Genomic DNA, 11,926 nt, shown 5'->3' with positions numbered 1-11,926 from the left:
TTTTCTTTTTTTTTTTGTGGGGGGGGGGGGGGGACGTCGATTAAGCAACATATTGTGTATTATGGTCAGTATGTATACATTTATTATGAATTTGCATGCCATGAATCGATATAGCATAAATAAAGGAACCCCTAATAAAATGTGCCCCTAATTATTTGCATATAAATATAAATAATAATAATAAAATAATTATATGTTTACATTTACTTATAAATGTAAATTGTATAGAGGTTAATTGGAGTTGATTTTTTTCTCCATTCATCACAAGGCAAAAGTGTCCCAATTTACCCGAATTCACCCTAACTTTCACACTTGGCCAAAAAGCAAGTGCCGCTGAGAAACGTAAACAGCACAGAGGCTTTGCGTCCTGGTCATGTAAAATCCCGTTGCATTCAAATCACGTCGCAGAAGTGTCAAGACGGGACTCACGTATGGATGCTTTGTTAGCAGAAAAAAAAGAATAATACAAATTGAGAAATATTGGAGGTGCGTTGAAAAACACCAAGCACTGACATAAAAGTTCACTATTCCCAGGGTAAGGCGCGGGCATTCATTGCCAGGGCTGAGGACCTGCCTCTTTATCAGCCCAATGAGCGCGGCAGAGGGGAGGCTCTTCCCATCAAACACCTCTCGTCCATCTCTCCTCACTCCTCCACTCAGCGAGCGGGCATGCCGGAGCTCACCGACACCCTGTCAACGCCAAGCCACTAAACTGTACAGATCCTAATTGTTCCCAACCGCATCTGTCAACTTATTTTCCTTATTTTGTTCTTGTCCATATTCAATTGACAGGAAATTGACAGAAAGACAAGTGCCAGCTGTTTTGCGAAACAAGTCAGGTCTTTTTTTCTTCCTTCTCTGATATTTTGTATCCCCCGTGGGTGACATGGAACGGACGTCCGGATGAGATACAGTAAGTACTAAAGACTCATTAACAGGCGCAGGAGGGTTTTACACAGTAATGGTCGTTTGGCTGGAGTCGCATGCATTTTTGCTCGACTGAAATACTGGATGTATGCTGTTTGCGCTACAGTGATTGATCCGAGAGCGAGACAGATTGACAGCCTGCAGATCAAACCATAAACACGCGTTGAACTTTCTTTGTTTTGCATATCGTTCAGGAATGTCGTGCGTCGACTATTTGTGTTCAGTTTACACAAGACGGTCTGTGAACGTCAACTTGATCAACTCGCTGTGCCATGTATGTTTTGCCGTGCTCTATATTGCTTCTAGAGTATCCTTGCCTGCTTTTAAGTATCAAAACCTTGCGTTTCTTACTCTTGCTAAAGAGCCAGAAAGCGAGCGTGAATAAGTAAGCGACTTTTTGTGAGGAGCTGTCCACGTATGCTGGTGCTGAAATTCGCTAGTGATTCAAGCATCGACTTTGCTTGCCGAGTCTGTTTATGGTGTTATAGTGCAATAAAGGTTTACTGCTCTCTAAAGTTACACTATGGAACGAAGACTAAGATGTGAATGTTTCCAGTGTGTGGCTTGCTTACTAATCTACAGGGTAATTAAATACATTTTATGCACAACTTTTTCTGAAAATAAATATATACTGGTCTGTTGTGTGCTGCATTAAAAGATGAAAAGTCTGAATTCCTCTTCACCACCTTTCTGCTGCTTGTTGATGCCTTGTAACATATGAAATAATAGATAACTGAGTTCCCCAGAGGATGCAGAAACCATTTTGGTAAATATTCAGATTTAGTGAAATGCAGCTTATGATTGTTATATGGTCACCCAGGAAAACAAAAGCTGACCTTGCTGCTTGTATTTGAATTGCAATCAAGTGCATGGACAAATTTCAAAAAAATAATAATAAATAACCGATAGTCTCTTTTAGCTTTGCAGAGTGATTCATAATAGGTCGAGGTTATGTTTTAGAATATAAAAATCATAAATATATGTATTTTAATCATTCTGCAAACTCTAAATTATACCGTAATATTGTAATATGTCAAGGGAATTGAAAGCAGTTGGTTCAGGGAAATGAAATCAGCTCATGAACATGCTGTTCTTCTCTACTCTGTGATTTTCAGGTTTACTGCATTTATAGTCTATGCTGCAGTAATACGTAGAAAATAGTGTTTTATTCCCTTTTTTGGTCCTCAAAATTGCTGTATGTCATCACTTATGACCGTGTCCTTTTTTAGTTCTTGATAGTAAAATAAAAAAAAAACGTTTTGTTTCATTTCTTAAGAATATTGATTCTCATAAGTGTCGTTGTTTGCAAGGAATGTGGGCACAACAAACATTGTAATCTGAAACCGTAGTTGGCTTGATTGTATAGATCTTAAATATTTTCCAGTAGCTATAGAGAGTAAAAACATATTTTTCTGTGATGTACTATATACTCTTGCAGAAGATAGATGTGCTCTGACTTGTTTTCTGATGTCATATCCACCTGACCTTGAGACTTCACTCCTCAAGCTTATCAGTATATTTACATGCACTTCTAGTAAGTCTGCATTTATCTCTCCCCTCTAGATCTCTTACATTGATGAACCAACTAATGGATGTCACATATCGCCGTGTGTCTCCTTTCTCTGCATTCTGGAGACAGATCAGAGTACATCCGTGACCCTCCTCGCAACATGAACTCAAGCTGGGGGATACGTAGAACAAAAGAGTAACCATTCAGCTGTCCGTCAGCTGGTCGACCCCTAACTTTTGGAGGGGAAGCAAAAAAAAAACAGGCAACGAGAAAATATTACAAAGATGCTCAAACGAGGAGAGGAGATGCAGCGAGATCTATGGACTTCTCTCCTGCTAGTATGGATTACTTGTGTGCCGTACTCTTCCATGGCTCCGTTAAACAATCAGTCACAAAGTTTACAAACGGCATCAGCCACGATCCCGCGAAACTGGCCAAGCGAAGGACAAAGAATCCTCAGTCGTGCCAAGAGAGGATGGGTTTGGAATCAAATGTTTGTGTTGGAGGAGTTCTCTGGACCCGATCCAATTCTGGTTGGCAGGGTGAGTAGTCTAATTGTCGGCTGAATATTAAGCTTACTTATCATGTGGAAACATTAATTCTGCAGCCTCAATGCCTTTTCGTTTGACATTTTGTGAAGGAGCAATAATTGCCGTGAAGAAGAGGGCATGGTTGGCATCGCTGACTCTCACACTGTTTCCATCTTTAACAGTTCAATTAGGCCGAGGACAAATACAGCTCTGAATGCTAATTTATGCATGGTGTTGTATTTCACAGGCTCTGGGAAAGTTCTGCAACGAATATAGTATGAAGGGAAACTCAAAATGAATTTTACAGGTGTAGTGTGCAATATGCTCCATGCATATGTGTTTATGCAGAGGGGTGAGTTGATATGGAGATAATTACGGGATAGGTGAACGACCTGGCACTGGACCTGTGCAGAGAGCTCTGCGTCCTGAGAGGACTATAGTATGAGCAGGCCAAAGCAGCTTGTTCACAGATCACTGCAAACGTGAACCTCGGTAGCCCAACCTGGCACTGCTTGTAACTGCTAGCACTTTACCATAGCCAACAAGACATGCTCATCCCTCATGCTTATTTTATTTATTTTTTCTACAGACAAGGTTACACTTCCTTACTTATTTAGAGAAAATAGTATATTACAACTTTCCTGAACAATTAATTTTTTATGAGGGTAATTTTAATAAATCTGTATATTTTTATAAAAAAATTATATATATAATAGTTTTTACAACTATTTTGTTCATTTTACAACAAATGTGATTTTTTTTTTTTTTTACTGTAAAGTCACTTTAGCTTCACTGCACTGACTGAGCAATATCCTCACCATCAGTGAGATGGAAAATGCCATCCTTTGTGTGTCCAAAATTTGGCAGGGCCTCCGCTAATATATAAGTGTTAAGTGATAAGTGACATGTGGCCAAGTATGGTGACCCATACTCGGAATTAGTGCTCTGCATCTATCCCATCCAAAGTGCACACACACAGCAGTGAACACACACACACACACACACACACACACACCCAGAGCAGTGGGCAGCCATTTTTGCTGCAGCTCCCGGGGAGCAATTGGGGGTTCGGTGCCTTGCTCAAGGGCACCTCAGTCATGGTATTGAAGGTGGGAGAGAGCACTGTACATTCACTCCCCCCACCTTCAATCCCTGCCGGTATGAGACTCGAACCCACAACCTTTGGGTTACAAGTCCGACTCTCTAACAATTAGGCCACGACTTCCCCTAATTAAGGCCTCTCCCTTGAATTTGTTTCTGCTTGCCTCCTCCCGTCACTCGGGCATATGAATAAAATATGTGCTCTCATATGGCCTTACACCTGTGTTTTCTCAATATCGGTGTGACAGAAAAAAGTCCTTAAGAGCTGCATCAATTTTTCAAGAGCTGCAATTAAACAGCCTTTGTTGGATTCTGCCGTAGCTTTTGATCAACAGAAATGCATAAACAAACACAACAAATGAGCTCCCTGCGATGATCTCCAAGGTAGAAGGGCAAAGAAGTACAATGCTTTTAGGCTGACACATTCGCAATGCTATAGGGCTCTCTGTGCATGATGGCAACTGCTGGGAGCGCTCAGACGGTGATGTGCTGTTCTGCTGCTCTCTAATGTGTTGTGCTTTATTTAACATCATGAAGTATTTGTGCCGGGGAGCAGAATGATTGTCTGTAGGAGGACAATGCATGGAGAGTGGAGGTGAATGGGTGGATGTATGGGGTATGGACTGTACTCGGCTTCCTTGGTGGGCAAGCATTGATTGAGCTTCGATTTTCTTCTGTTTTTTTTTTTTTTTTAATAAACCACAAGGTTAAGTGCTCGTAAGCATGGCTTGCAGAGCTCAGATAAGTTCCTTGTTGCAGCAAGATAGGAAGCCATGCTGTTGGAAGAGATTGAACACTGCTTCTCTCTCTCTCTCCCTCTCACCCTCTCTTTTGCACCGCCTCACTCCATCACCTAAGATCTGCAGTCCTCCCTCACTCTGTCTCTCTAATTAAAAAATGAATCAAATAAAGAGTGGGAGGTATGTGATTCAAATGGGTCATTCAAATCAGCATGTTTTTTTTTTCTTTTTCTTTTCCCTTTTCCTGCCATCTCTGCCAGGCATGTGGTTGTGGGCTGATTATCGAGGAACCTCAGGCCGAGATTACACTCATTTCATCCTTTAGCTTGTATTACAAGCTGGTCTGATGTTTACTTATATACCCGGCTCCTGTCTTGTCAGTGCTCGAACTCCCCTTGAGCACCAGCTGCCAGTCGGAGGAGACGATTAGCATACGTGTAGAAGTGGGCATGGCAGGGCTAAGAGAGACAGCAGAGAGAGAGAGAGAGAGAGAGAGAGAGAGAGACCGAGGAAGGGATAAGAAGAGTTAGCTACAGTACATGACAGCAGGCGTCTCACGGTTTCACATGGCTTTGTGGTCTCGGTGGTCTCAGTGGTCTGACTCACTAGGCTGGCAACGCAACTCGCCATCACCTGGTTCTGAAAGGTGCGTCAAACATGGCACAGCTCGTGCTTCTTTAACAAGACTGAGCTTGTTTTAGGTGGTTGTGGAGTTACAGGGGAGGCCAGGGCTAGTTGTCACACTTTTTACTCCAGTGAGTATTTCTAAGGGTAGGTTTCTGTTTAGACACATGCGATACTGTTCAAAAGTTTGAGGTTGGTAAGATTTTTTTTATATTTCTGAAAGAATTTTCAAAAGTTTGCAATTATTTGTTTAAAAAAAATTGCAGTAAAAGTGATAATATTGTGAACTTGTGTTACAGTAAGTGTTTTCTATATTAATATATTTTAAAATGTATTTTATTCATGTGATGGCAGAGCTGAATATTCAGCAGTCATTACTCCATTCTTCAAGTGTCACATGATCCTCCAGAAATCATTCTAATATGCTGATTTTGCTGCTCAATAAATACTTATTCTTCTTCTTAACTGTTCAAAAGTTTGAGGTTGGTAAGATTTTTTTTATATTTCTGAAAGAATTTTCAAAAGTTTGCAATTATTTGTTTTAAAAAAATTGCAGTAAAAGTGATAATATTGTGAACTTGTGTTACAGTAAGTGTTTTCTATATTAATATATTTTAAAATGTATTTTATTCATGTGATGGCAGAGCTGAATATTCAGCAGTCATTACTCTATTCTTCAAGTGTCACATGATCCTCCAGAAATCATTCTAATATGCTGATTTTGCTGCTCAATAAATACTTATTCTTCTTCTTCTTATTATTATTATTAATTCTGAAAATAGTTGTGCTGCTTAATATTTTTGTGAATTTTTTTTCACAGATTTTTTTTCAGGATTCTTTGACAGAAAGTTTAAAAGAACAACATTCATTTGATTTTTATTTGGAAATAAGACAACTTAATAACAACTTAGGCTTTACAGCAAAATTAAAAACAAAACAGTTAAGATGTCATAAATTCAAAAAGTAATATATTTAGTCATCAAAAAATAATTCACAAAATTTAGAACATTTAAAACTCACGACAACTTGCTCTGAACTCACATGGGGAAAACATATACTTGTCCTGAGCTCAAGAAACCTTATGTTGCTATTGACTTTAATTATATTGTTGACTCTTGCCATTGTGGTTTTATTTTGTTCACTAGTTTACACAAAATATATTGTAAAAATGTGTTGAATTTTAGTCTGGAGGATAAAATTAGCAAAAATGATCTATTATATTGTCATCTTCTATTCCAAGAGAGTTTTGAGTTGGTTACTTGAAACCCACATACAAAACAACCGCTAGAATAAAACATATTATACAATTAGACAATTCAGTAAGAACCTTACTAAGAAATGACACTGCACCCCTGTCTCTTGTATGACACATTCTCACAAATATTTTGCCTTGAGTTTTACATCCATTAGCTTTTACCACAAATACATGATGTATCCATGAGTGGTGTTTGACTTTCCGCCAAAATAACCACACTGTACGTTTTCACTTAACTCTAAATCCATTGCTGGTATATATCCCCAATATGTGGATTGTACATGGGATTTCTAACTAAGTACTAGTTGTATTCCATTTAGATGCATGCTGTTTTTATATAACACTCATAACAGTGAGGGGGCAGAAAATAACAAATTGTAGTCTTTGCCCAACAAAGAGTAATTTGGACATGTTTACTTAAAGCATTGTCAGTTTTATTCCGACATGTCAATTAGAATCTATCTTGCATATGACTTTGCTCCCCCTCTTTTGGCTGGAGCGTGTTGTGACGCCTAATCACAATGGACATCATTCTTCTGTTTTGAGTGCAGATGTACTCTGCACAAATGAATAGCACTTCTGTGTGATGCCTTTTCTTACCATAATGTGCTCTTATCTCTGATGGGATTATGTGTGTTTGTAGCAAAAGGAGAATGGATCATATTTGATTCATATTTAGCAATCCGAGCTAAAGTACAAGATCACTAGGAGTGTCAGTTTGAATACACGAGAATGGCATTGATTGTTTATTCACAAAAGAAAATGGAGCCAGACTGTGAATGTTTCCCTGTTTCTTTTATGGAAACATTTTCTTTTTACAATAAGGAATTATGTTTTGCTCAAGCAGACACCAGTTGATTTGACGTATGTCTCTTTTATGCTGATTTCCAGTGTACTGTGAAGCTGATTTCAGCTTTAAAGCCAGAATAACTGCTCATTCTTTGCTTTTGGAACATATTTATTTAAGGGGGAGGGGAGGAAATTAAAGGGAGATTTACTAGCACATATTTGGCCTACATAAAGACATTACTCCATTTTGGGTTTAAACCCATATCATTATCTCACATTTTTTCATTCAGCACAAATTAAGCAATAATGCATCCATGTAAATAAGCGTGCGAGCTCAGTATTATTCTCCAACGCTTCATTAAATGTGAGCCTACAACTTAACCTTGAAATATTCATTATGTTATTATTAATTACATTACAATATTAAATATGGATAACTTTGCTATCAAATATTAATTAGTAGCACTCTGTCATTTTGTAATGAAAGCCAGAGTGGATTAGTTTCACTGAGCACAATGACTGGAGCTGAGAAGGGATATAAATCTAACTTCGGTCGGGCGTTAATGCTACACTGCTCTAATTCCAAAATAAAAGTTGTTTTACAGTCGAGGGACATTGTAGAAATGCTGGTGTCTAAAAACGCTTTAGTGGCATTTGGAATTGTGCCCTAAAGCTAAGGGGAAAAGAAAAATATTGTGACAGTTTGAATGTAAGAAGTAGTGAATCCCTGAAATGGACAAACGATTCATGTTCTCTGTGCTGCCTGTGATGGGATTTGTTGTTAACTGCCACTTTGTTTTGTTTTTTTGCTACCATGACACATTGCTGGGAATCCACTGAAACTGTCCCAGTTATTCTACAGAGGAAGCATTGTGCTTTCAAACGGTGGTGTAACTCCTTTCTTTTTCAAGGAGTCAGAGTATCTCTTGTGGAAAAGAATATCACGATGGTAATTTCAGACGATTTCTGGACGAAGCTAGGGTTGTTCACAACTAGCACAACCTTTTATATTGCTACCATCGTAATGTATGCACACAAGAAGCAGTTCTGTTGTTCAGTCGCTCCTGGTCACGGTCTGTACTGAGTGGTGCGAGTTAGACCACAGAGCAGAACTTGCCCTGTTCAACCTTCTTGACACTTCATGAATTATCTATATTCCTCCCACTGATCCACTCTGGAGAGTTACAGCTCTAACTCTCAGTTGTTTCGCTACGTGTTTTTGTTGCTCTGAAAAACGCTACAGATTCTCACTTTCAGGTAACTAGACCTGCTTAGCAGTCGGGCTAGCCTCAGACTGCATGCCTACGAACCGCCCACAGACCGTGCATTAACTTTCTGGTGCATGTTGCATACAAATCTGGAAAGCACTTTATCAGTCTGGTAAATTCTAACCCGATTGGCTTATTTTACATAACTTGTAAAATCAAGGTCACATGTGCGTGCAAACAAATACATACAGATAATAATCTCTAGATTTGCTTGTTTGAAACTTTGAGAGTTTTGTTTAAGGCAATTCAAATAGATATTCACATGTTAAACTATCCATTCTGGTTTGTTTTCTGATATATTATAAGAAAAAGTCGTGTCCCAAATGAAATACTATGCACTTATACAAAGCACTATGTACTCTACCATGTAGTGTATGAATTGTATAAGGTTATTTCATCATCTGTCTGAGTGTTTAACATTCCACTCTTCATTTGTTTCTGTTAATTAAGTGCACCATCCAGGAATATGAAGTGCACTTTTTCTTTTAGGAATTTTCAGTGAACAGACTTATAAAATAAAATGGAACCTATCATCTCTGGACATTTTCAATATATCTTTTCCCACTTTTTCTGCATGTTTTCTACAGTCATTTGTGAAGGTGTTTTTCTTTTTCTTTTTGTTATATAGATAGCGTTTTCAGAATAAGCTGCTGTATGTTTAGTCAAATGTCTGACTTACTTCCTCTTCCTTCTTTTTTTTTTTGGTGTCACTTTTTGTTATTAAAGAGATAGTTTGCCCAAAAATGAAAATTGTGAAAATCATTTACTCACCCTCATGTCATTTCATAAAATCAACCGATATGGCTTACTTTCTTCTTTGAAACAGAAAATAATATATATTTTAAGAATGATGGTAACCAAACAGTTTTGATTACCATTGATGTGCATTGTATGGACAAAAATTACAAGCAAACAAATAAAACTTTGTCAAAATATCTAATTTTATGTTCCACATTGGAAAGTCACACCGGTTAGAAACAACATGAGGATGTGTAAATAATAACAGGGTTTCCATTTTTTGGTGAACTAGCCCTTTAAGAATGCATTGCATCAATGTTTGTGCTTGCCTGTGAATAGGTCTTCAGCTTTTCTTTTTAATGTATGATTCACATAATTACATACATATGATCCAGTCCTTCAATTCCATCACACTCTTACGGTGCGTCACACAACTTCATAGCTTGTTGCTATCTGACGAAGGGCTTTTTAGCAGATCAAAAGTTCCACCTTCTGATCCCCTCACAGTTTACCCCTGCCAACGCACATTCTGATCTGAGAAAGTCTTGTGCATTAATCTGCATTTGCTCAGGTTAGGAGAGGGGGAATGCAGGTTCTAATGGATATCGAGCAGTTGCGTGTGATTGAAGGGCCGGCGAGTGGGCACTAACGAGGGTATTAGTGGACTTATCAGAAACCCAAGTAATGAGATGCTGATGATCACCACTGGCCACTGCATCCATCTGCAGCTCCTGACCTGACCTGTGATTGGGATTGTGCCACTAGTGATGCAGAAGGAGAGATGAATGAACTGAACATGTTTATGGATAGGGCCTTTTAAAGACAGAACAACAAACAACAATATGATCTAATTAGTAAGTGCACGTACATTTGCAATTAAATTTAATTGTGAATTATTTATAATCAACAAATTGGCAGTCTGTAAAAAGTATGAACAACTTTAGAGAAGCACATTTTTCTATTTTGGGTCAAAAGAATAGTAAATAACAAACAAATTCTGCAGAAGCATAAATATACAGTAACAGTGTACTGTGTCTAAAATTGTCACTGTACATTGTTCTACTGTTTAAAAGTTTAACATTGGTAAGATTATTATTATTATTATTTATGTCTTTAAAAGAATTCTCTTATGCTCATTGCTACGACCGTCTAGGGCCAGTGGCAACATAAATGAAACGTGCACTCACTCCCAAGATATTATCAAACAAAAAAATAGATTAACAAACTTATAATGAAAATGAGTAACAAAGGGAACAAATTCAGGAGCGGACAAGGCCAAAATAACAAACAAATTAACTAATTTTAGTATACCCTTTAAATTATCTAACCAAAATAAAACATAGGAGAAAAAAAAGAAATACAACACAACTTCCCTAACTCCCTTAACCCAAAACATAGAACAAACAATATAAAAGAAATGGCGCCACACTCCCTACATCCGTTAAACTAAATATTTACAAATACAATTGGAAATCAACTCAAACAAGAGCAAGTTTTTCACAGGACCCACAATCACAATGGAACCCCAAGACACAGCAAAACAAATGGCACGCATTCTGCCTCCTAGAGTGTTTGGGGAGGTCCTTTTCACTGGAACCAGGACAGGACTAATCAGGAGCAGACCAATCAGGATCTCTGCTGGCTTGAGTACAGGCCTTTATCACTTTTTGATAAATTTAATGCATCTTTAACCACTTACTGTGCGCCCCTATTTTTGAGCATTTTCTGAAAAACGACATACCCAAATAAAAATGTCTGTAGCTCTTGAACCCTATGGTCTATATTTATAAATCTGGTATTGTGTGAAACTAGACACTTGAACCTGGAGTCATAATAACTATATATAATAATAATAAAAAAAATCTAAAAGATTTCTTCAATACTCTTACATGCTGTCAGTATATCCATATTTTAATTTTCAGTGTCCAAATGTACAAATTTGAAACTTTGTGTACAAATGCCTGAAAATACTAGTTTGATCAGGCTGATAATAATTAGGGGCAACAAGATTGGACAATAATGAAATTAAAATAGACACAAATTCATATTGCTTGCATGAGCTCAACCGCTGTCACCTGGCATGATTATCATGAAGTGGTGGTGCTAGCACTGCAATATTATCAATAAGCATCCCAAAGAATCCTCCAGCACAAGTCAGTGCCCCTCTCGTTCTCATAGCCTCACCATTAAATTCAGCACCCTTTGTTCATTTCTTTCTATTGCATGCCTCCTATGCAGTGTGCTATTTCACCCAAGAGCTGTGCGTTATGCAGACCTTTAAAGCCATTATATCATTGCTAGGTGAGCACAGTCTGTTGTCTCTCTGTCTGTCGCTGCACAGTGCTGTAATAAAACCCCAGGACTCTGCACAGCATCCAGCCGAGCTGTGGGATCACATTAACACCTCTCGGACCAGCCGGATAGCTTTTCTATAGCTCTGTGTT

At 38.2% G+C, this 11,926-nt stretch overlaps 1 protein-coding gene across 1 annotated transcript in view; it reads left to right on the top strand.

The window, feature by feature from the left end:
• The first annotated feature begins 661 nt into the window (after positions 1-661).
• LOC107561036 (cadherin-8-like) overlaps positions 662-11,926 on the top strand; it is a 100,504-nt gene continuing 89,239 nt past the window's right edge. Inside the window, exons 1-2 of the mRNA XM_016245367.1 lie at positions 662-913; positions 2,491-2,979. Of these exons, the coding sequence (XP_016100853.1) occupies positions 2,722-2,979 (258 nt within the window). The 5' untranslated portion in view covers positions 662-913; positions 2,491-2,721. The remainder of the gene's footprint in view (positions 914-2,490; positions 2,980-11,926) is intronic.

This window comes from Sinocyclocheilus grahami, unplaced genomic scaffold (assembly GCF_001515645.1).
Source record: "Sinocyclocheilus grahami isolate Dianchi unplaced genomic scaffold, SAMN03320097.WGS_v1.1 scaffold753.1, whole genome shotgun sequence".
In the NCBI taxonomy this organism is placed as follows: Eukaryota; Metazoa; Chordata; class Actinopteri; order Cypriniformes; family Cyprinidae; genus Sinocyclocheilus; species Sinocyclocheilus grahami.
Note: the sequence above shows the minus strand (reverse complement) of the source record. Positions and strands in the feature narration are given on the sequence as shown.